We start from the raw sequence: 26,014 nt of genomic DNA on the forward strand, positions 1-26,014 counted from the left end.
GGTCACTAAGTGAAGTGAAATCCTACTACACCTCTCAAGGAAGGATTAATGAATGACCAGCTGTTAAGATCTAACACATCAAGGAAGCTGCAAGACACCTTGGCTACATTGCTGCTCTGTCCCTCACTTTTTGTTACATCCCATCTCACCACCCCTCACTATGTGTTGTCTGCAAGGCTGGGATCTTGTCCTCGTATTTGTCTGTAAAGTGCCTAACATACATTTGGCACTACATAAATAGTAATTGGTCTCCACTGATGCCCTAGCCCCAAGGAGAGGCAGGTATGGAAAAACAAGAGACCTTACCATCTGCCTATCTATCTTAGATACTACAGCTATGGTAATGGGGGCCATATAAGTTCCTGAGTGCCTCAAAGTCTTTAATGTATTTATCCTCATAAGCCCCCTGCAAGGTAGGGGCTCAGCAGAGACAGCTGCTGGAAAAGAAAGAATTGGTAACGCCGCACTCTCACCTACTGAGGAAAGGGGCTTGAAATGCAGGTGCTGAATGCTGATTGGGTTTGTCACATGGACCTATTAGCAGGCTAACAGGAGCCTAGCAGGTAGTCATTTTGGATTACACGGCAGTGGCATCTTCTAAATATAAAAGCCTAGAAAAATAGGTGACCTACCACAGTATATATGCTGCTCCCACCACTTTCAACGTGACCAACAGTTCCAGATGTAGATAGGCCTCAGTCAAACATTTGGATCTGATCCTCTAATATTTTGCAAAGCTCAGACCCAAATTCTGCCCTGACTACAACTTGTGCGACCCCATTGATTTACGGTGTAAGTCAGGGGAGAATTTGCCCTTCGAAGTCACATGTTCCAATCACTAATACACCTAAGTGCTGGGAGAGTCCAAATTAATCCAGTATAAGCTCTCCACTTATTTCAGACTCCCACAACCAAAACCAGGTAAGGTGGAAATGACTTCATGCCTGATTGACTGACAGTTGTTAATAGGGTCCAGGTCCTGGCAGGTCCCCTCTGAGGGTAAGAGCCTGCACTTTGTGCTTGAGCTGTCAAATAGATTCTCTTAAAACTCTTAATTTACTTTCTAGGCTCCTGGAGTCTCACCTCTTTCATTAACTGGATGCTCAGCATTGTGTTAGTGCTCATTTCATTTCCTTCCCTCCCCTAGACAAATGCACATACACAATTTCTAAGATTCTCCTTCTGCTCTGATGTGGTGCTATTCCAGTCCACTTCTCTCACCGTGTTCAGAGTAATCTTCAAGGGCTTTTTCCTTTCTAATTTTAAGTTAATTTAGTGGTGGTGCAAGGTGTTGATTGACAGTCCCAGAGACTGAAGCTCTTTTTTGTCCTCCAAGGACTGAAAGCAAGGCCAGCAGCTTCCCTACCTTCACCCCTAAGCTTGGAGAGGATCTAGGGATCAGTGCAGTCTCCATCCCCATGCTGTACTTCTATCACTCTTGGTTCTTACACCTTGCCCATCACCCGGGTATCTACAAGTGTATTCACATGAACATAAGAAGCTCTCTACATCTCTCCCCCTTTTCTCATTCAGTAGAGCCCCTCTTCTGAGAATGCCAACAAGGGTGCCAACCGTTGCCCAGTTTGATGGTGTTTTTTGGTAAGAAAGATGCCCCTCTGCTAAGAATCAGGCCTCCAGCCCATTTAACATAGGGCCCCAAACCATCGTCAGATGGGAACATTTTTTAACTGATGCTCACCTCATCTGGATCTGACCTAGTGATCAGAGCTGGTCAGAAATTTCTAAATGTTGTTGAAAAATGGAGGGGTGAAATCCACGATTGTCCCCTCCCCCCATATTCCAGCCAGCTCTACTAGGGATGAGATGCACAAGGCATCATGTCCCATTATCATCCCTATGAGCCAAGCAGTCCCTTCTAATGTAAAATTTGGGGCGTATAATTTTGGAGGTGCCAATAATAAGTAGTTCCATAGTTATCACTTTGTGCAGCAGGGACCTTAAAGCAGGCATTGAAAACCACTCAGTTTGGAAAGAAGAATGCCGTGTTTCTTCTGCAACCTTACAGCATCTATCTGTGAGTAAAGAATGAAGGAATAAATACATCTGTTAATTATTTTTAGGTACAAATAATTAAAAATGGGCCCTTTGGAATCTCGTGTTTATCCAGGCTCCTCTAGTGAATAAACAGCTTGTCACTCACCCTGCAGACTCTTCATTTAGTGAAAACTCTAGCAATCGGCATTTCATCTGAATGAATACAAGTATTACTGTTATTGATATGTTAGTTCTTTGTACTGTGTATTGTATAGCACCTCGGAACCCTGTTATGGACCAGGTCCCCACTGGGCTAGGGGCTGTACAAACACACAGCAAGAAGACTGTCCCTGCCCCAAATTAGACAGCAGATCCTGCAGTCACTGCTAATGCAACAAGGGCCTCACCCAAAGTCCTTGCAAGTCAATGGAAAGACTCCCATTGATTTAAATGGACTTTGAGTCAGACCCCAGAAGCCCCTTACACGGAGCATGTGCATGATTGGGCCCTATTTTTTTAAGAAAGTGGTAGCCTGACACTTCTCTCCCTTGCACTGGTGAAGCCACTGAAGTTATGTCAGTGCAGAAGTGGTGCAAGTGAGAAAGTGATAATCCATGCTCAGGGTTTATTGGCCCTGATTCAGCAAGCTACCCCATCAACCTCAATGGGATTATTCACATGCTTAAAGTTAATCACATGCTTATGTTCCTTGCTGAATGTGTGCCTCAAGAAGAGCCTGTGTGGTGGAATCAGACGTCCTGAGAGCTAGAAAATCAGGCAAAACCAAAGGCTACATCTGAGTTCAGCTGCCTCAATCAAGAATCGCCATTATAATTATTGCACCTGAGTCCTGCTTCTTCTCTTCCACAAGAATCACTGTCATGGCAACAAAAAGAATTTTTCTGTAGTGTATGTGAATCACAGAGTGAGTGAGTGAGTGTGTGTGTGTGTGCGGCACGCACACGCAACTCTTCCATGTGTTCCCATGTCAAATCCCACTCCCAACGTTAAAATAAATGTTACATGGCAAGGTACTGTGCTGTTAACTGCTTTCATTTATTCTTCCTATAAAAACTGAAACGAGTAGTGCCTGCTTTTGTCTAACTAGGCACACTTTTTTTTTCTTTCCTACAGTGTCAAGATTTTCAAGCCCAAGGGTTACTCCAAGATTAAGCAGAAAGCGAGCCCTCTCCATATCCCCGCTGTCTGATGCCAGCATTGATCTTCAGACAATGATCAGGACCTCCCCTAACTCCCTGGTGGCTTATATTAATAACTCCAGAAGTAGTTCTGCTGCTAGTGGCTCCTACGGCCATTTATCTGCAGGGGCAATAAGGTAAAGCAGTTCGAGCAGCTCCATTTAGACTTTTGTTTCTTTGATCTTGTGCCTATATAATTAATCCATTGTCAGAACTAAAGCTGTAGAAAAGGAACTTTTTAAGCTTTGGCCGTCTAGGATTGTATGGAATCTTGTTCCAAAAATGTACATTGGGTCTGCGTTGTATATTAAAATGAAACCTCTCTTTGATTTCATGCATGTGGAAGGGTAATCTACATTTAGCCTGTTTCTTCTGCAATGGTGGATATGATGGTACTGTAGAGTGTATATATTTTTACTGGGAGGGAATATTGGTTGCCAGATTTTTATTGATGATAATATGTTCATACCTCTTTGCAAGCAGAAGAAAGGCTAAATTTATCTGTTAAAATGTTTGCTGTGAATGGTTTGACTGGCCTTATTAGGAAATCTCACATCTTAGAAGACTACCTCAAAGTATCCCTGAATGTATTGGCCAAGATTTTAAAAAGTTAATTCCTGTGTGGATTTAGGAGCCTAACTTTAAACACTGATTTTTAAAAATCTAGGCTCTTGAGTAAAATTCTGTTCCATCCTTAATTAGAAAACACTTCCCTTAAAGGAACAAATGTTGTCAGCTCCTCAAGTGGTTGCTCAAGGCAGGTTTCACACTATAGTATTATTATTTTTACCACTGAGAAGCTAGGTATGGTTTTTTTCCTATTAATAATGTCATTCTAGACACCTAGAAAGAAATGTAAGAGTTCATAGAAGCTATGCATTCCTAAAAAATGATTGATCTTATTGTTAGTAAAAAGTTAGACATTAATTGAAAAGTTGCTTTGTCAGATAAAATTTTTGAAGTACTAGCTTTAGGAAACCTCAAGATTTTAACTATTCATCATACTTATCATCCCACTGTTCCCATGAGTTCTCCCCATCTATTGTATCCACTTCAAGTCTCTTGTCTTATACTTAAACTGTAAACTGTTTGAGCCTGTGTACGTTGCTTAGCACAATGGGGTCCTGATCCTTGACTAGTGGCCTCTAGGCATTACCACAATAATAATAATAAATTTAGAACCATTTAATATGTATTTTACAAGGCATATGTTAAATCTTAAGAATTTTAAGTGTGTGTCATACATAGAAAACAGTTTAACGGCTAATAAATTGTGTACAGATTGACTTTTTTTATTTTTAATCACTTAAAATTTCATCAGTGGAAGCAGTGACGCAAATTAATGCATCTCACCACAGAGGGATGGTCATATGTTATAAAGTGAGTTTTCTGATGGTTCCATTATATAGAACAGTTGCTCTACAGTAACCTGTCATCAGCTCTTATTATGTCATTAACCATTAACATTTATTTTGCCACAAGGGCTTTTTAACAGGGTAGTGACTTTGGCCTTTGCTTTTTGGTCATGTTGTCATTAACTGGTTTAGAATAGAAGCAGCCTTAATTGCCTAGTCAAGTTTATTATTTAAAATAAAAACATGAACATACTGCTAATTAAGGCCCAGTCCTGCAAGCACTTGTGCCTGTGGGTAGTTTTGCTTGTGAGTAAAGTTACATGTATATAAATGTTCATTGGATCAGCCCCTAAAGTGCCAGATTGACAGCAGTGGAATTAGAAGAACACTACCAGTAAAGTTGGCAGTTCTGATGGTAATTTTTATGGCGTGTCTACTACATCCTGGTCTGAAACCACACTGGTAACCAAATAACCATTAGATGGGAATGATTTCTGGCTATGAGTGATCTAAACTGGGGTTGAACTAATGACCTGCAGAAGAAGGGTTACATATTTTAGTAGTCCCATGAGACATTGTCCAGCTCAGTTGAATGCAGGATACAGTTCATATTTTTTAAATATGTGAAATTGATTGTTAAATGTTCCCTCTTCAATTTGTGCCTGAGAGCCAGGTGACTTCACTTCTGTATTAAAAGTAGCGTAGCCACAAGCTTGGGAAGTTGCAAAAGAGGTCTACCTGGAAAAACCTTGCATTGTTGCAAAGCAAGATTTGTGGGGTTTTCCCCCATTGTAATCCACTCTTTTCAAACAACTTACAAAAAGAAATCTCTAGCAGTATTGTGTGTGAATAGAAGGGGTCCATAAATATACCAAAGTACAGATGAGACCAATAATATCTGTGTAAAAAATATTCCATAGTGTATATCATGGAAGATTAAAGAAAATCTAGTTTCCCTATTTTATCCTCTTTCCCATAATCAGCAGGAAGTTCTACCCTTACTCCAATCACTAGCCAAGGTTTTAATTCATTTTTTTAAATAACTTCTCCTTGTAATTTTTCCTCCTCTATTTGTATATTTATTGCAGTCCAGCATTCAGCTTCCCCCATCCCATCAACCCGGTGACTTACCAGCAGATCCTGAGTCAGCAGAGAGGCTTGAGCTCAGCATTTGGACATACGCCACCTTTGATCCAGCCATCTCCCACGTTCCCTCCACGACAACACATGGCAGTTATCTCTGTCAACCCAGCTCCCACTCAGATCAGTAATAACAACAGCTGCATCTCTGACTCTAACCAGGTAGGAGCCAGCTCAGGTAATGTGATGTGTTTAATACAGCCAAGCAGTGAAATTTAGCTGCTTTTGAAAAAGCGTATCCATTAGAGCTGATCAAATAAGGCCTAATTTTCAGAGGTTCTGCGCATCTGCAGCTTTCATTGACTTTAGTTAGAGTTGTGGGTGGTCAGCACATCTGAAAATCTGACCAAAAATTAAATGCATTCAGAATTTTTCTTGGTTTAAGTTATCAGGCCATTCTGCTCATGTATCCAGTATTCATCAGTGCAAGCGGTAGGTGTCCCATCCAGGGTATCAAGCAGTCTCATCATTCTATAAATGTGGTCTAGGGGGGAGCAAAGACTCATGGATGGGTTACAACAAGTAGACCACTTAGGGGGAAACTTGGCCCCATTGATGGCAAAACTCCCATTGACTTCAGTAGGGCCAGGCTTTCACCCATAATGTGCATCGTGACTCTGTTATTCATGTGATTGGGCATGTTATGTTTCAGGGGTCTCAAACATGCGGCCTGCGGAGTTATTTCCTGCGACCTGCCATAGGTGCTGACTCCACTGGCAGCCAAGCTCCCCAAATGCTCCCTCCCTCCCTCCCCCCCGAGCATGCCGCGTCCCCACTCCTCCGCCTACAGCTCAGCGCGTCCCACCGCCAAACAGCTGTTTGACGGCTCTTAGGACTTTCCAGGAGGGAGCAGGAGGAGCAGGGACACAGCGCGCTCACAGGAGGAGGCGGAGAAGAGGCAGGGCCGGGGTAGGGATTTGGGTAAGGGGTTGGAATAGGGGCGGGGAAGGGGCGGAGTTGGGGCGGGGACTTTGGGGAAGGGGTTGGAATGGGGGTGAGGAAGGGGTGGGAATAGGCGGGGTGGGGTGGGGCCTCATGGAAGGGGTGGAGTGGGGGCGAGGGTAGGGAGGGCTTTAACTGAAGTAATTCTAAAAGTAAATGCGTGTTTTGTTGTTTGAGTGAGATGCATTACTGAGTGTTTATATTTTATTAAAACCCCTCTTCGCATTACAGTTTTTAAAAAGTTAATACATTGACTTTTAATAGCACACTATATTACTCTTCATTTTTTTTTCATTTTTGACTATACTTCAGTATCATTGTATGAAAAGGTTTCAGTGATGCAGCCCTCGGGCCAATGTTCTAGTCCTCATGTGGCCCTCGTGGTGATTTGAGTTTGAGATCCCTGTTATATTTTCTACTCCCTGACTGGATGATGAAACTTTTCAACAGGAGAGTGACAAATAGCAAACAGCAAACATCAGATATAACTACAAAGCATTTTTGTGACTGTGAAGCAGCCATATGCATATTTGCAAATAACGTATTATGACCCTCTAGGGCCTTTATTCAGCAAAGCACTTTGCCGTATGTATAAGTCTATTCCTATTAGCGAAACACTTAAGTTCTTAGGTTCCATTAAAGTTAAAGGGACATAAGCACATGCTTAAGCGTTTTGCTATATTGGAGTCTAACAGCAGTGAATCAAATTGAAGTAGTTTTTTCACCAATCGGCTTTTCCTTTATTTTACCTGCTCCTCTGCTAATGTTGTAAATCATGCAGATGTTTTTAAAACCACCATATTCTTTCCCTCACTATGTTTGCTAAGACACAGAAAGCAAAGCATCTTAGGACTGGTGGTCACATCAGATCCCAGTTTCCCTTTTGTGCTAAAGAAGGGGCTGGTTTTCATTTTAGAAATCCAGTCTAGAGGAATTTTTACCACCCCCCCCACACACACACACACTTTTCAAATTACATTGGGAAGGCATTTATGAAATGGGCTCTTGGTCTGGGTGTAAATTGTATTGATTTTATTGTCCATTTTATAAACTTGTGGGCCCAATTTTCATAATCAGCCATACACATTGTATGCACAGGCACCAAACATATGTATACGTTGAGTACTGAATATTAGTGAGTACACATGGCATATTTTTAATAATTTTTGCTTCTTACTCTCAGTACTTGGAAGTTTAAACTACCATTGTGTCACTACCAAAAGAATTATTTCACTCCATTACATACCCATTTCAATTTGTTATTGTATTTTATTGTTCTGGAGCAGACTGTCCAGATTGGTTTATTATTCTAGAGTATGTCATGGGTGCTGGACTGCACACTCTGGTTTGTTATTGAAGGGTTATTTGACTGGTTTTGTTTTCTTCTGCTTTATTTCATTCCTAACAAATTGAGTTCCAAAATAATGTAGGTGGTGGAAGTGGAGTGTCCGTTTACATAAATACTGTACGGATCTTGAGTAATTAACAGCAATGTCATTACAGTTTTAATACACCTCTACCCCGATATAACGCTGTCCTCAGGAGCCAAAAAATTTTACTGCGTTATAGGTGAAACCGCGTTATATCGAACTTGCTTTGATCCACCAGAGCGCGCAGCCCAGCCCCCCAGGAGCACTGCTTTACTGCGTTATATCCGAATTCGTGTTATATCGGGCCGCGTTATATCGGGGTAGAGGTGTATTCTAATTTCATTGACTGTTGTTTGTGTGTGTGTCACATTGTGCTTTTTCTCTTGTAGCCTCTCTTATTTTTTTCTGGCGCACAGCCAAGTGTGTACACCCTCTCATGTACACACACAGTATAAAGAAAACACCACATGAAAGCAGAATATAGAAACTATTTGGTTTCTTACCATGTTATTTCATCTTGTTTCGAGAAATAAACCATGGCTTGTCTTGGGGTGGCAGTGTGGGTGTTAATCAACAATTGGCTAAATTTGACAGGGTCTAGATAGTTCTGAAACTGAAGCAGTGGCTGAGAGGGGAATGGCATCAGTAAATATGCACAACTGCTTTTTTCAGGCCTTCCCTCTTTCCTTTATTTTCTCCCTCTCTCTGTGCACACTCCAAATGGGTAAAATTCACCCAGTGTAGACATCCAGCACTAGATCTGTGTCCTGGGCAGGTGGCCCTGATAACCAGCCCAGTTCTTTTTCCGTACCAGTTTGCCATAAACTGGTCATGATGTTATGAGGCTGTATTGCATCATTTTTTCTTCAAACCCTAATGCCACATCACCCCTAATTTTTCTTTCCTAGAACAAGCAGAGCAGTGAGTCAGCCGTGAGCAGCACAGTCAATCCAGTAATTCACAAGCGCAGCAAAGTCAAGACTGAAGTTGAGGGTATGCCACCAGCTTCCCCAGCCACACAGGTAACCCTCTTGGCACATATTGTCTTGTCAGCCTGATGCAGTGAGCTGATGGGTCTGCATTGTCTTTGGGAACAATATTCACTTCATGTTTCTCTGCAATTTGTAATGAGGCATCAAAGTTTGCAAGGCAACTGAGCTGATCTCAAATAAAGAGACCCAACAAGGTACAGGAGCAGGGTTTCTGTGATTGATTGAGGGAAGCATTATATGGGTTTGTGGGAGTTGGATTCCTGGTGCAATTGCCCAGAAAGAAAGAGAGAAGGATGGACTATTTCAGTCCTGGTAACTTATAAAAATTATGCTTGACTTCTACAGTGCAAAGCAAGCAATATTGATGCCTCAAAGCAAACATAGATTACAAGGAAGTCTTGCATGTAGGTAGAAAGCTCTCAGAAAGGGCTTCTTCTCTCCTGAGTATGGAATTGCTCATAGCATCATTCTTTACATCACTGTCACAACATTTGACACTGAGAAGGGCCCACAGACCTTTGTTTTCTTTTCAGAGCTCTGCTATTGTAAACTGTTTAATGGCTGACAATATCCATCTGACTGTCCTTTATCACACCTGTAAACTATCAGGAGTGCTCTGGGCACTTCATTTTCATGAAATATTACGCTGTGTTATTGTCAAGCGAACAGAAGAGTTGATGACAAATTCCTCTTTCTGCACTGGTTCAGAAGCAGGTTTCAGCATGATGCATGGGGACAGCAACTTGTGCAATCATCTGGGGGCTGGTAAAATTGATGAAGATAGCATATCAGGGAAAGATAAACATGCTGTAGTCAGCACGATTAGGGCAAAGAGGCATCTCTCTTGAGCTTTGAGTTTAGGAGTGCAACAACACAAAACAGCAGAAAGCGCACGACCTAAAAAACCAATCTGGCCGCCCCCCAGGCTAATAAGGCCGCATATTTATTTCTTGTAGTAAACGAAAAAGAGATCTGAAAGAAATTTCCTGCCTTCCCAAGCATATGTATCGGATGAGCCCTGGGAGAGACTACTGCACATTTACTGGCACCATCCTTTAATTACATACAGATTTTGAGAGCTGCATGCCCAATACCAGTGATCACATTTACAGAATCAGGGGGAATACCAATGCAATTGTGTACGTTTATTTTTCTTATTATCTGACTCACAGTGTCTTATGAATGAAGTAAGTACCCAAAAAAGCGAGGAATTATGTAGAGTGATACAAGGAGATTTAATTAGCAGTAATTAGATGAAATTAACAAAAAAAAAATGTAGGCTGGGTATTTGGAAACCGTTCCTAATGAGGAGATCTGTGGCTCAGGCTCTCAAAAGAAGTGTAGGCTCCATGGCTTGAAGCATTTAAAAAATTGATTGGACAAAGTATTGGAAATACCCTGTAGGGGGCAATCTTGCCTTGGCAGAAGGAATAGACTTAGATGACTCAGTAGAAAAGGGACCTGTTTTTCAGCAGGTCTGAGCACTCACAACTAGAGCTCATCGAAGACTGGAATTTCCATCCTGAAGGCAAAGCTGATATTTCGACATTTGTTGTTAACCCAATCAAAATCAAAAATTGCATTTTTTTTTGGCAGAATGAAAAGCTCATCGATTCCAAGGCCAGAAGGGATCACTGTGATCATCTAGTCTGTTCTGCTTTATAACCCAGACCATAGAACTTCCTCCAAATAATTCATAGAGCAGATCTTTCAGGAAAATATCCAGTCTTGATTTAAAAATTCAATGACGCCACCACAACCCATGGTTGTTTCAGTTGTTAATTACTCTCACCATTAAAAATATGTCTTATTTCCAGTGAGAATTTGTCTATCTTCAACTTCCAACCATTGGATCATGTTTTACCTTTCTCCACTAGACTGAAGAGCCCTCTATTAAATATTTGTTCCCCATCTAGATACACACAGACTATAAGCAAGTCACCCCTTAATCTTCTCTTTGTTAAGCTAAATAGATTGAGCTCGAGTCTATCACTATATGTTGATTTGGAAATGTTGCATTTTGTTTCAATTCAACATTGGCCAGCATCTACCTGAGCTGCTCTGGTGCCTCACTGGAGTTGTGGCGTGGGTGCCTCGTGCCCCATCATCCCCACCATGGGCCAGACTCCCCAGCTGGATATCTCCCATCATGCACGGCAAGCATAGCGCTCCCATAATGTCCTAAGTGGTTCAACCACAAGGAAAGCAGCAGTGCAGTGTGGGAGATGTAGTCCAGTCAAGGAGCCCAGCTCATAGATGAGAATGGGGGCATGAGATGCCATGGCAGTTCAGTCAGTCACAGATTAATGTCTGACTGACCCAAAATGAAATGTTTAGATTCAGTTGGACAAACTGAAATATTTTGATTTGAGTCGACCCAACCTGAACCGAAATATTTCATTTCCGTTTTCCTGATAGAAAACTGCATTTGTCAGAAACTGCATTTCCGACAGGGACTTGGGGGGAAGCGGGGGTACAGGGGACATTTAGACAGAAAATTCCTGACTAGCTCTACCCACAACTCCAGCTGAAGTTAATGGGAACTTTAGGTATTCAGCACCTCTGAAAGTCCTAAGACTTTTCCATCTCTGATTTTGTACAGGCCTCTGATAAAGATTCTACCTCCCTCTCAGAAATTGTTCTGTAACTTGCAGCAATTTTCTGTTATCAGAGCAGCCTTTTCCAAAGAACAATCAAGGGCTAATTAGAACAAATCTCTCCATGCATGAGTTGTAAAAAATGTACATAAAAGTCACACCTGGCATGTGATATCATGACAGCTGCTTTAATAATAATACTTGATCTTTTATGTAGCACTTCTCACCTTCCAAGCTCTGTACAAGCATTAACTAGTTAATCATCACAACACTCCAGTGGGTCTTGAGAAAAGGTTTGAAAGAGGAGAGGGTGGTGGCCTGATGGTCCCTTCAGGCAGGGTGTTTCATGCTGAAGGGATAAGGGGGAAGAAACTGCTATAGCAGCTTGGGAACAGTGGATAAAGAAGGGTTCAAAGATGGACTTGGTGGTGGAGCACAGGGGATGGCGGCAATGTGATACTGGTCAATAAGTGAGAAGTGGCAGAGACATGAGGAGCTTTAACAATGAGGACAAGAAGCTTGATGTTAATATAACAGTGTACGGTTGCAGCATATCATCCCTTTTCAAATGAGTATGCATTGGTCTCCAGTAAAATCATGCTTTTTCCTTAGTATTGTTCAGTGAATAGGGCACTAGAGTGGGAATCAGAAGACCTGAGTTCTGTCCCCAACTCTGCCACTGAGCTGCTGGGTGACCTTGATCAAGTCACTTCACCTCTCTGCTCCCCTCCCACCTTTAGGGCTTGCCTACATGGGGAAAGTTACAATTATAATTTTACCACTGTAGTTATAGCATTATAACTCCACACATAAGTACTCATTCTGGAATAACCGTAGTAGTATAATTATGCTGGTAAATTTCCCCATGTAGACAAGTCCTTAGTCTGTCTTGTCTACTTAGATAGTAAACTCTCCAAGGCAAGGATAGTTTCTATATTTGTACAGCGTCTAACACAGGGGCCCTGATCTGAGTTGGTGCCCCTAGTTGCTACTGTAATTCTAATAATTATAACAATCTTCCAGGCCTTGTTCCATCATATTGGACTGATCTTCTTTCAGGCTGGGATTTCCAAATGAGCATGAGGGAATTAGGCACCCAGCTCTCACTGAAATTCAGTGGGATATGGGCACCTAACTCCCTTAGGTCCAGTTAAAAATCCCAGCTTTCATGAATATTCCAGGCTGTTCTTTAAGATCTAAATGGGACAACTATTCAATTTGCCCTCCATTTAATCTTGCAACAGTAGGAGCTAGAGCTGTCTGTAATTACCGACCTCATCTGAGTAATACCCTTCTTTTAACCATTAGGAACTCCCCATTCGTCATCTTAGCATCTGCACAACCTGCCTCAGGTGGCACGTGACCAGGACTTTGGTCTGCTGGGTGGATTGTTAGCTTCCCTGGCCCAGGCCAAGTACTGATGGGGAGCACGACATGATCACCGATCCATGCCCCCGTCCCAGTTCATGTCTGCATATGGCAGCAGTCTGCGGAAGACATCTCTTTGTTGCCACATTTGCTGGTTTGAATGCTGCTTTAGCTGGGTTTTAGCACTGGTGTTGAGTTAAACTACATATTATAATCTGTATCCGGCAAACACTTATTATAATGCCCAAAACCCCAAAAGCCAGCAGTTGCCCTTACTAACAGGCTTCACTTTACACTAAACATGAGAACGAAAATAGTAAAATAGATTGTTTGTTTATTTCCAAATCTCAGTACTAAACACTTCTAAGTATGTAAGGCCGGGCAGTAAAAAGGCACACTGCCACCTGTGGTAATCTCCTTCCCCATGTAAATCTGTTGAGGTGGGATCATAGCAATCTAATTCATTATTGAGTAAAATCCATCCCTGTGCATAGGCCAATGCCCTACTTGACATGCCTTTTAAATTTTACCCTGTTATGAAACTCTAGTACCAAAGAGCCCGCTACATTATAAGGCTGTTATATTCCAATGTATCCTGATGGGAAGCTTGTCCTTTGCTAAACAGCTAGGGCAAATTCCCAACATCCTTACTAAATTGTTAGGCCAAAGCCCCGTCATTCTTTGCAGCAAAAACTTCAGCATTTGGCCTCTCCCTTTGATTTAACTCTATAATGCAAAGGGCCCAGTCCTGCCATTCTGTTGCCGGTTTGACTCTCCCTGAACGCCGGCGCATGTGTGGGGAGCTGCAGGATTAAGCTTTTTGATGCCCATCAGCTTTCCCTTCCCTACTTACATTGTTGAATGTTTGTTCCTACCTATTCAAACAGGGTCTGACTGTAGATTTGCTTCTTTGTCCCCTCCAATTAGTTTCGCGGCTCTTCACTCTTTCTATGATAGAAAGTGCAGAGAAGTGTGAAAATGACTTTTTTTTTTACCTGACCAGAAGTAATTAGAAGCCGCTGGCTTTGGTTTCAGTCTGAACCAGTTACATTCAACCCTTCTGTTTCTTCTTGTCTGTGACAACTTTCTGCAGGGCTGAGATCTGTGCATCAGGCTCATTTCAGCTAGAGATGGGCCCCAGCCACGCAGCCTAAGGACTGGTGGGTTCGGTTTTAGGGGGTTGGGTCAGGTCAGGGATTGGCAACCTTTGGCACGCGGCTCACAAGGGTAAGCACCCTGGCGACCAGGCCGGTTTGTTTACCTGCCGCGTCCGCAGGTTCGGCAGATCGCGGTTCCCAGTGGCCGCGGTTCACCGCTCCAGGCCAATGGGGGCGGCAGGAAGCGGCGGCCAGCACATCCCTCGGCCCGCGCCGCTTCCCGCCGCCCCCATTGGCCTGGAGCGGCGAACCGCGGCCACTGGGAGCCGTGATCGGCCGAACCTGCGGACGCAGCAGGTAAACAAACCGGCCCGGCCCACCAGGGGGCTTACCCTGGCGAGCCGCGTGCCAAAGGTTGCCGATCCCTGGGTCAGATCCATGCTTGATTTAAACCACATACAAAAACTCTCCTTTGGGATAAAAAGCACCTGTAGCTTGGGGGGTTTGAGGCTCACACTTAACTCGCTCTGGTTGAATGCTCTAAGAATTATTTTGGGAACATTCTGTGGCCTGGGTTATACAGGAGGTCAGACTAGATGATCATGATGGTCCCTTCTGGCCTTTGATTCTGTGAATTTATGAAATTCCAAAGGATGTGGATCTTTGTGGCAAGTTTCTGTTGCACTCTTTGTCCCGGTGAACATGGTTTGCTGATGTTAAGTGCTGCAAAGATAAGACCAAGTGAAAGCATGGCCTGCCTGTCTGCCTGTCTTAGCATATATACACACATGCCCCATGCCCATACAGCCTGCTCCACCGAAGGCAATGAGAGGTAACTCCTGGTACTGTAGTTTCCTGTAGCACAGTGGTTCACAAAGTGTGGGTCAAGACCCCATTTTAATGGGGTTGCCAGGGCTGGCTTAGACTTGTTGGAGCCCAAGGCCGAAGCCGAAGTCCAAGACCCACCGTGCAGGGCCGAAGCTAAAGCCCAAGGGCTTCAGCCCTACGCGTTGGGGCTTGGGCTTCGGCCTCAGCCTCCCCACCCAGGGCGGCAGAGCTCAGGCAGGCTGAAGCTTCGGCCCCCCTCCTGGGGTCATATAGCCCTTTTTGTTGTCAGAATTAGGATGTGGTGCAATTTAGTTTGAGAACCTCTGCGTAGCATTATGTTCCCTGGTAAATAGTTGCTTCTGATTGTCACGTTCCAATGAAAACAGACTGTGTACCACCACTCTGTGTCGTGCTGGAAATGACGGCGATACACATGGCTGCTACAAGGCCTGTGCGCTAAATCATCATTACATCTTAATTATAATAATTTGCATTTACATAGTGCTGTAGATGTTCAAATCACTTTGCAAACTTTAACTATTCAATCCATGTAATACTGCAGAAAGATAGGAAAATATTATTTCCCTCATTTTCAGATGGGGAAACTGAGGCACAGAACGGTTTAAGCAACTTGACAAGAAGTCAGGAAGGTTTCCAACCGGAGGCTCAGTTGGCTGTATCATGCTAGTGGACTAAGCATGGAGCAGAAGCCAGAAGTTCCTGAGTTCTACTCTGACATTGACTCAATGTATGGTCTGGTCAAGTTACTTAAACTCTCTGCCTCAGTTTCTCCTTTGATAAAATGGGTATATGAATATTTGCCTACCTCGCAGGAGTGTTTTGAGGATTAATTAGTTCGTGCCTGTAAAGTGCTCTAAGGATGTAAACCATTGTATAAATGCTAAGTATTATTATTACCTATCATTGTAGAGGAAGGACAGATGTGTGTGGATAAAAGAAGACTCAACCAAACTGTTTAAATAGTTTAAAAAGATTCAGTGGCTATTTTCCCCTTCCATTTTCTTATTCCATCCAGATAAAGCCAGGTAGCAAAAGAAACAAACTATTCACAAGAGAGGAAGGATGGTCTAGTGCTTAGGGTGCTCACCTGGGACTCAGATGGTCTTAGTTCAATTCCTTGCTCTTCCTTGAGACTTACTGTGGTGAATCTCTTAGTCTCTCTATGCCCGAGTATCCTCTCTGTAAAATATGGATAATAGTATTACCCTAGAGTAATTGTGGGTGTATAAATATGATGGACTCTGGAGTCTTTCCTCATGCTATATCTGATCTAGCTGGTGGGAATCCAAAGATGTGGGTGTTTATCTAAATCAGACCCCCAAACATTTTAAGACTGGCCTGTCACTAGCGATGATTTCCTCCGGCAGATCCATAACTGCAAGACCCGTTTTAACTCAGTATTTCATGATAATCAAGAATGTTGCATTGTTATAATGAGCTGTCCTTTCCTTTATGATCAATTAATACCTGCCCTGTAATCTATGAGAGACTGAGGAATTCAGATGAAACAAACTCACTTTATATAATATACTGTGTGTTACAGGAGCATCTGACAGACCTGAAAGAAGATCTGGATAAGGATGAATGTAAACAGGAGCCTGACGTTATTTATGAGACAAATTGTCACTGGGAAGGGTGCATAAAGGAATATGACACTCAGGAGCAGCTCGTCCATGTGAGTAATGTTGGAAAGAAACCCCGGCAATAAATTTGGATTTCTGTGCATTTGTCGTCACTTTTCATCACAAGATGCTGTACAGCAGGAGCTCACTCTGGGAGCCACTAACGGTGCAAATTAGAGGTACAGTGTGCAAACACTGCAAGATCAGCTCACAATTCCTTGAAGAGTTTAGCTTAGATCATTTGATAGTCTTATGTTTCAACTGCTGAGGGTGTAATTCTGGTTCCCCTTGCAAAGCCCAATAAAAGGGCTGTGTGAAGGGGATCTTATATGGCTGCTGGGGGGATGAATCTCCTTCCCTATAATGGGCAGTTGGACACAAAGCACCTGCATAGCCCAAACACTGTGGTTCTGGCCCCTGGGCTGGCTGCCAATCAGCTGTTCAGCACCCTTGGAGCTGACTGCCAATCAGCAAGTGACTGGCAGGAGGCGCTCAGAGGCAGGGCCGGCTTTGGCTTTTTTGCCGCCCCAGGCAAAAAAGCCTCCCGCCGCCCCCTCCCCCCCCTCACAGTGCGGCAGGGGAGGGCGCCGAGCCCGGCCGCGGGCCCGCTCTCCCCGACCGGCCAGAGCGCCGGGGGTAGGGCGGTGAGCCCGCCGCGGCTCCGCTGGCAGCCGGAGCACCGGGAGGAGGGCAGAGAGCCCAGCCAGGCTCTCCCCGGCAGCCAGAGCACCGGGAGGAGGGCGCCAAGCCCGGCCGGGGCTCCGCTCTCCCCGGCGGCCAGAGCGCCGGGGGGAGGGCGGCGAGCCCAGTCGCGGCCCCGCTCTCGGGCCGGAGCGCTGCGGCGCGCCACCCCCCTCCAGGTGCCACCCCAAGCACATGCTTGGTGGGCTGGTGCCTGGAGCCGTCCCTGCTCAGAGGAGGGAGGGCAAAGAGGAAGGACCAATGGGGGGGGCCTCAGGGGGAGGGGGCCAAGAGGAGCGAGTGGCGGGTGGGTGGGGGGGGGCTCAGGGGAAGCGGCCAGAGCGGGAGCAGGGCCTCAGGGCAGAGGGGGAGTGGAACACCCAAACCAAAAGTCAGCTTCTGTGCAAGGAGCCACCGGATTTGTGGCCTAAAATGTAGAGTTGTCTCATTTAAAAACAAAAACCAAAACCATGGATGATGGTGGTGTTACCAATCCGAGAGCCATTCTTTGAAGGCTCTGCAAAGTGAGTCAGTTATCTGCTCTACAAAAATAACTAATTTCTGCATTACGGGGAACCTATTTTGTGTTTTGATTCACACCCCTCAGTTTCTCTCTGACGCTGAAAAATCCCCAAAACAAGAAGTGACTATCAGCAAAATCAAGCCAGTTTTGCAATTAACCCTCCCACTGACGCTTTAGCCACAATCTCCATTTCAATCTGTAACTTGAACCTGGCTCATTCTAAAGCCAGCTCAGGTTCACTGAAAATTCACCAGCCTCATCATCAGTGGCCTGAGTTCTGAGTATGTAACAAAATCCTACGCTGAGCAAATTTCATTCAAAAGCCTCATGCAGCTCTGCTTTTCCTGTTCTATCGGCCTTTTTCTGGACTGGCTGTCAATCTCCCAAGGGCCAGCCACATGCAACTAGCTTTTACAATGTGATTGAATGACTCGGGGTGAAGGACACACAGCACAAGACTAGAGGGGGTAAGACGTTCGAAATGATAACCGATCTGTTTCTTGAAAAGAGAGATTTTCACAACCTCTCTCATTACTACTATTTATTAATTTATTGTTTCTTAGTTTATCCTGTTTATTCAGGGAGAGTGCTCGGAGGCCACCACTCAGTGATGTGGGCCAGATTGCACTAGGCACTCTTACACACACATCATGAAAATACAATCCGAGCCCCAGAGAGCTTACAATTTAAGCTAAGGAGAGCAAATGCCAAATCATAAATCAAAGACAAAATCCAGCTGGCTTTAACAGGCACTTGAGGTCAGTCATTCAGTGTAGTTAGTGCTGAATATGTTTGGGTTGGAAATAATTTTGGGTGTAGAATGAGTCAGATGCATTTGAGAAGTGGGCACAGGTATGTCCCTTTATTGTTGTAATAAATCTCACAATCCTGCATCCCATCACTGTTCAGTAATCCATAATCATAGAATAGCAGGGACCTTAGGAAGTCATCTAGTCCAACCCCCTGCTTAAAGGGGGATCAATCCGCAGACAGATTTTTACTCCCTCAAGGATTGAACTCACGACCCTGGGTTTAGCAGGCCAATGCTCAAACCACTGAGCTATTCCTCCCAACTCATGGTTGTATGGGAGTGTGTTTCCACATTTGTCAAGCAGTATTTTTTCCTCCTAGTTGTAGGGAAAGCCCTGTAGCTCATCCCAGAGCAAGACAGATCCCTGCAGTTCAGCATCATTTATTTCTAAATAAACCAAAAAGAAAATATTGAAAAAAATATACAATAATTTCCTAATTTTAGAAGGTTTTAGAAACTGACACTACTTTAATGTAATTATTGCCAACAGTTCAAGGAGCTGTGGATTTGTTGCCCAAAATACACACACAAATGAAATTCACATGTAGAGGTATTGAGCCAACTTCCCAAAGGATGGCTTCCCACTGTGCATGGAAATACATGTTTGCATGCACAGATGGAAGTACCTGGGCCCGTAAGGGCTAGTTAGCACACAGTGAGCCAACGTGCTTGTCTGAGCAGCATCTGTGTGGGGTGGCGCCAGAGTACACACAATTTTGCGGCAACTCCATTGCTCCCTGCTTTGAATGTTTCACTCATCAGCAGAGAGAAGCCGAAACTAACACTTCAAAGCTAAGTTGGGCAGGAAGGGCAAGCTGACTAAAATCCCCTAATCCTGCCCCTCCATAGTTTTAATTCCAGGTCAGATTTTCAGACCAACTGGAGCCTAGTGGCTGGTCTGCAGGTGGCCTAGTGTCTCCAGAGATCTCACTGGAAGAACTGATCTCACAATCCTTCTGCCACCGGGGCTGAAGTTCTAGGAAAACAATTAGCAAGAGTTTAGCGCCACAAAATCAGAATCTTAGACCTGATTAATCTTAAATTTCAGCTTCAAACCCTAGAGGAAACCTAAGCCAATTCTGAATGCTGCAGCCTCCTGTTATTTCGGCTCATCCTCACCCCATTCCTCCCACTATACAGTATGCCCTTGAGCATGATCTGTCCATTGCCATTTCTACCACGCCGATCTCCAGGGTGTCTCAGGGCCACAAAGACTGAGATTTTGGAACAATGGTGGTGTTAAGGCCCTTATACATCTTCAGAGGGCTAGTCACCCTCTATTCTGTATTATACCACGTACAGCATGCTAGTTTTTCAATGTGAGCAAGCTGCAGCGTTTTAGCCTATTGCACTTTTAGTCCATAGTTTAACGTGCTCTGTGATTGGCATGAACAAAACCCTGAGTTTATTCTCAAGGTTGCTAAATTCTCTTTCTGCCCAGGCAGCCATACCTTGCTGTGACTGAGCGGGCAAGTTACTCTGTTTTAATGAGCATTTGTTTCCCCATGCTGCTACGTCTCACAGACCATCAAATCCACTGATCTCAGTGGCAAGCGAAGGCAGGATCTGCATGCCTGACCTTGGGAGGGATGGGGGATGGCTGAAAAAACGCTGAATCTAAAAAACAAAACCCCAAGTGTTTTATTTTAGGACTTCCTGTTGATGTATTTTATTGAAGTCATAGGAGTGGGGGAGAGGGGAGGGGCCATGGTTTTGGCAGCTAGATTCCGTTCAGAGAGAAATAAGGCTCTTGGTCTATACATGTAACAATACAGCTGCAGAACTGTTCTCTGATTTGTTTTATTGTCTTCAGAGATTGATCTTCCCTATCCCTGTAAAATATGAATCTAGACTTGCACCAGGTAAGAGCAAGGCTCCACTTTGCTGCCGAGTTTTCAGCACAGGGGTGAAGGCTTTTATGGAACTGAGTAATTCGCAGTAATTGGGGCTATGGAGTTCTCCTTAGCACATACTTTACAGATGTTGTCATATCCTGCCAGCAGTTAAGCTTTTGACAGCAGGTGGATGTTTTAGAGCCGGCATCCGTTCTGGCACTGAATTGTATTTTTTTTTTTGCCCTTTACCAGCACTATAAAAAGAGATCACAGCTGCATAATTTGGAGAGGGATTTGGAGCTGGAATGTTGGTTTGGACCATTCCAGAGACAAGAACCAACTGCTTCCAAAAACCAGAGGGTGCTCGGGTCCAACACTAAGCAGTGCTTTTATGTTCTGCTCTTTCATAGACTTTAATTCGATTTGGGATTTCTTTTTAAATGTCTCTTGTTTGCTGTTAGTCTGAGATTCAGGATATGGGGGCGGGGGGGTCAGATCCTCAGCTGATTACAGTGGCACTACCCTGGCCTACACCAACTGAAGAAGCCATGGTCTCTGTGCATGGCTTTGCTCTGATGGTAGTAAAATCCCTTTTAAAAAGCATGACATTCCTACTGTTGAGAACAGGGTGAGGAAGGAGCAGTTGCCTGGAAATGGACAAATCTGTACACATGCAGCGTTTCTTAAAGGGTAACATAATGTCATGGTTTTGTATATATCACAGCATGTATATTAAAGAATATAATTTGCTAAACTACCCGCAGTTCAGCGAATTGGAACAAAGCCATCATGGGTTTTTTTTTTTTTCCATTTTAGCAATTGTCATGTGTTCAACTCTATAGGTCATGTGGTGTCAGCTCACGTGCCTTCCATCTGATATGTCTCATCAGTTCTAATTTAGTTGAATTATAGGCAGGTGAGCTTAGTGTAAGATCAGGTACACGGCAAGCCAGCCAGCAGCAATCACAGGTGTGCTAGTTGCTGTTTCCATTGCGGCTATGAGGCATCTGACTGGCCTATGCTGGCAACAAATGTAAATCAAAGTGCAAGAACTTATTCCGGCCTTGTGCCACATGGGTAAAATGGCATAAGGCGCCATTGCTCTCCCTCCTCCATCAAGTCCCCAATGAACAGCATGTCAGGATTATTACCTAGCTCTCAGCAAACTGTTCCTGTGTCTTCCTCTGTGTTTGTACAGCACCTAGCACAGTGAGGCCTCCTGGTTGAGTTCTTTGCTTATTACAGTAACATAAATAATAATAAAAAGGGCTCATCTTCCACACTAACTGATTCATCACAGGCCTAGTGGGGTGCTTGTTGGTTGGGAGCCATGGCCAGGCCCATAGGCGCCTGTGCTGAAATCTGCTATAAGTTGCATGCTTGTTATCTTCTAAGGAGGAGTAAAGCGTTCCTAGCAGTTCATATCCCTTTCTTCCAAGTCTGTCCTGAACTGTCCTACTCTGTGCTGGCCAGTGACTCTGCTATTAGAAACACAGAAATGTAGGACTCGAAGGTACCTCAATAGGTCATCTAGTCCAGGCCCCGCACTCAAGGCATTACAAACTAAGTATATAATGGCGCTACCCATCCCTACTGCGCAGCTGCCCTGACATTTTTCATATCTAAGTTGAGTAGAAATAGGAATGTATGCAACGGGGATTGCTTAGGAATCCTTTCTCTTTTGTTGGACTAACATCTGATTAGAGAAAAGAACAGGAGTACTTGTGGCACCTTAGAGACTAACAAATTTATTTGGGCATAAGCTTTCGTGGGCTAAAACCCACTTCATCAGATGCATGCAGTGGAAAATACAGTAGGAAGATATATAGATAGATAGATAGATAAACAGAGAACATGAAAAAATGGGGGTTGCCATACCAACTCTAACAAGACTAATCAATGAAGGTGGGCTATTATCAGCAGGAGAAAAAAAAACTTTTGTGGTGATAATCAGGGTGGCCCATTTCAAACAGTTGACAAGAAGGTGTGAGTAACAGTAGGGGGGAAATTAGCATGGGGAAATAGTTTTTAGTTTGTGTAATGACCCATCCATTCCCAGTCTTTATTCAAGCCTAATTTAATGGTGTCCAGTTTGCAAATTAATTCCAGTTCTGCAGTTTCTCGTTGGAGTCTGTTTTTTAAGTTTTTTTGTTGAAGAATTGCGACTTTTAGGTCTGTAATTGAGTGTCCAGGGAGGTTGAAGTGTTCTCCGACTGGTTTTTGAATGTTATAATTCTTGACATCTGATTTGTGTCCATGTATTCTTTTGCGTAGAGACTGTCCGGTTGGCCAATGTACATGCAGAGGGGCATTGCTGGCACATGATGGCATATATCACATTGATAGATGTGCAGGTGAACTAGCCCCTGATGGTGTGGCTGATGTGATTAGGTCCTATGATGGTGTCCCTTGAATAGATATGTGGACAGAGTTGGCAACGGGCTTTGTTGCAAGGATAGGTTCCTGGGTTAGTGTTTTTGTTGTGTGGTGTGTGGTTGCTGGTGAGTATTTGCTTCAGGCTGGGGGGATTGGCCTGTCTCCCAAGATCTGTGAGAGTGAGGGATCGTCCTTCAGGATAGGTTGTAGATCCTAGGTGATGCGCTGGAGAGGTTTTAGTTGGGAGCTGAAGGTGACAGCTAGTGGCGTTCTGTTACTTTCTTTGTTGGGCCTGTCCTGTAGTAGGTGACTTCTGGGTACTCTTCTGGCTCTGTCAATCTGTTTCTTCACTTCAGCAGGTGGGTATTGTAGTTTTAAGAATGCTTGATAGAGATCTTGTAGGTGTTTGTCTCTGTCTGAGGGATTGGAGCAAATGCGGTTGTATCTTAGAGTTTGGCTGTAGACAATGGATCGTTTGATGTGCTCTGGATGAAAGCTGGAGGCATGTAGGTAAGTATAGCGGTCAGTAGGTTTCCGATATAGGGTGGTGTTTATGTGACCATCGCTTATTAACACTGTAGTGTCCAGGAAGTGGATCTCTTGTGTGGACTGGTCCAGGCTGAGGTTGATGTGGGATGAAAATTTAGAGGAATGTTTTGCTTCCTCTGTCAATGGGTCACGTTCGGGCCCCCCACTGAGAAGCATTCTGGGTGGGAGCTCAGGGATCATGGAGCGTGGTCCACATGTTGTTGTACATTTACACTCCCAGTCCTCCTCCACCCTCAGTGTGCAGTTCGTTCTGCAGCTGGCCAGAATAGGGGTGCACATTGCTTTTGCAGAGCATAGGTCATATCCCCAGTTGACACAAGCTGAGGGCCTGGTCCATTGCGGCAGTAGCACTTTGAACGGGTAAAAAGCTAGGTATGTGCTTGAGGAAGTAGTAGTATTGTTGTTTATTTGTTTTATCGTGGTGCTGTACAAACACTGAACGAAAAGATGGCCCCTTCTCCAAAGAGTTTACAAGCTAAGTATAAGACAAGAGACAACAGATGGACTCAGACAGGAGTACAAGGAAACAGTGAGACATTGGTCAGTATGTCTCTGCATGCCAGCAGCCATCACACACCAGCATTACCATCCTACCCTTGTGTCTAATGGATCATATTCTGTGCCCTGTCATCCAACCACAATATAGACACAGCACAAGAGCCCCATATGGCTCCATAGCATTATTTATGTCATGGTAACATCAGACCACAACTGCTGTTGAGAGGAACTGTTGTTTTGTTGGTGCACTTCAGAGTGACACATGCGGCGATGGCTTTAGCTGTTCTAATCATGATCTGGTTTTCTTTCTCTTACGCTAGCACATCAATAACGATCACATCCACGGGGAGAAGAAGGAGTTTGTCTGCCGCTGGCAAGACTGCACTCGGGAGCAGAAGCCATTCAAGGCTCAGTACATGTTGGTGGTGCACATGCGAAGACACACTGGAGAAAAGCCACACAAGTGCACGGTGAGCCAGTATGGGGGACTCGTGTCCACATGAATGTATATCTGGACACAGACTAGAGAGTCACACCAAAGCTCTATGAATGAACCCTCCCCCTCATTCTGGGCAAGTTCAGATCCAATTTTTCAGCGCTAATGGGCTTTTTTAAGTCCTTGCAGGCTGTCCCCTGGGGACGTTAAAGTTAATGGAGAGGAAGGTTGGTCCAGTGGTTATGGTGCTAGCCCAGAATTTGGGGAGCCCTGGATTCAACTCCCTGCTCTGCTACAGACTTCCTGTATGACCTTGGGCAAATCACTTAGGGACAGATTTTTAAATGTATTTAGGCACCTAGCTCCCTTTGAAATCGGTGGGAGTTAGGTACTTAAATACCTTCAAAAATGTGGCCCTTAGCATCTCTGGGCTCCAGTTCCCTATCTGTTAAATAAGGATAATCCTTTCCTATCTCACAGGGTGTGGTATTGCATGTTCAGCTTTCCACCTAGGAATCTATTTCCCCCCCACTGAAGATTAAGTAATCTGGTGATTTACACCCATAAATTAAGACTAGGCTGGGCCAGTTCCTTGGTGGAGTGAATCGGCGTAGCTCCCTTGAAGCCAATTTCTGTATAAGATATCCACATTCGCAGACCAGCGCTTAGCTGTGGGAACATCTGGTTTGAGCACCCAAGGATTTGGCTGTCCTGTTCAGATGCCATTATTTGAAAATTGGGCCACAGTGGGAACACTCTTAATTAGCTGCATTACTGTGACAATAGCCAGTATTGCTAGAACACCTCAGTGATGCTCACTTACCAGTGATTTCCAGTAAGTTGAGTGATATTTTTCAACACCTGTAAATGACATATGATGTCACATGCATAGGGTGAGAGAACAAAAGTAATTATATTCTGTTAACTCATGGTTATGACGTGCTGAATGAAACAAATGTACTAGAGGAAGCTTACCACTCAGAAATGTACTAGAGGAAGGGTAGGCACTCAGAGACTATGGTAATGGGCACAATGTGAGACCCTAATTAGAACAGAATTACCTGTGCAAATGTGGTCCTTCGTTTTATCTAAACAGTTATACATCTTAACCTTGACAATTGCATCCATCATTAAATTGGACTATAGCATTCCTATAGTATAGGAATGGTTGCAAACACTGTGGCGGACAACAGTGTCTGGAGCCATTACTATAGTTCTTTTCTATAAGAGATTAACACCACGATTCATGGCTCTTCATGCTCATTTTGATCAGTGTTCTAGACTGGCGAGAGAGGCAAAAAGGTTCCAACAAAAGTTCCTGTTTCTCCTGAATGGTACTGAACTAGTCAATGAATTAACTTTTGGTTCTCCAGAACAGGCCTCTTTTGATTGCCAAGACTTTCATAAATGGCAGCCTGAAGTGATCCTCCTAATTCCAGTTAGGCAAACTGATTAAAATGAGCCCCCTGTGGGCCCCAGAGATTGAAATGGGAGCTGTGGACATTTTTGAAATTCAGATCCTTCCATAGTACAAACAAGGAGAGTCAGCCAGCACTGGATGGTGGTGGGACTTACATCATTGAAAATCTGGTGATGTCTCTGGAGTGGCTCTTTCTCTGGGAAGTTGCTTTCTTTCCAGGCCCCTGGCCTGTGGTGCCATCCAAGAATCCATTAAGATTGAGGATCTTGGTTTTTAAGATGGTAATGTCAGGCAGGCTGACCTCAGAGCCCTCAGGAAAGTGGAACCATACTGTAATTAGGGAAACTTCAAAGTTTGCT

The 26,014-nt window shown here is 44.1% G+C and overlaps 1 protein-coding gene across 1 annotated transcript in view; it reads left to right on the forward strand.

Moving 5' to 3' along the window:
• GLI2 (GLI family zinc finger 2) overlaps nucleotides 1–26,014 on the forward strand; it is a 251,937-nt gene that overhangs the window by 213,147 nt on the left and 12,776 nt on the right. The window contains exons 6-10 of the mRNA XM_024197581.2: nucleotides 3,130–3,331; nucleotides 5,638–5,851; nucleotides 8,910–9,023; nucleotides 16,448–16,579; nucleotides 24,120–24,269. Coding sequence (XP_024053349.1) covers nucleotides 3,130–3,331; nucleotides 5,638–5,851; nucleotides 8,910–9,023; nucleotides 16,448–16,579; nucleotides 24,120–24,269 — 812 coding nt within the window. The remainder of the gene's footprint in view (nucleotides 1–3,129; nucleotides 3,332–5,637; nucleotides 5,852–8,909; nucleotides 9,024–16,447; nucleotides 16,580–24,119; nucleotides 24,270–26,014) is intronic.

The sequence above is a fragment of the Terrapene carolina genome, unplaced genomic scaffold (genome assembly GCF_002925995.2).
Source record: "Terrapene carolina triunguis isolate 2854851 unplaced genomic scaffold, T_m_triunguis-2.0 Scaffold62, whole genome shotgun sequence".
In the NCBI taxonomy this organism is placed as follows: Eukaryota; Metazoa; Chordata; order Testudines; family Emydidae; genus Terrapene; species Terrapene triunguis.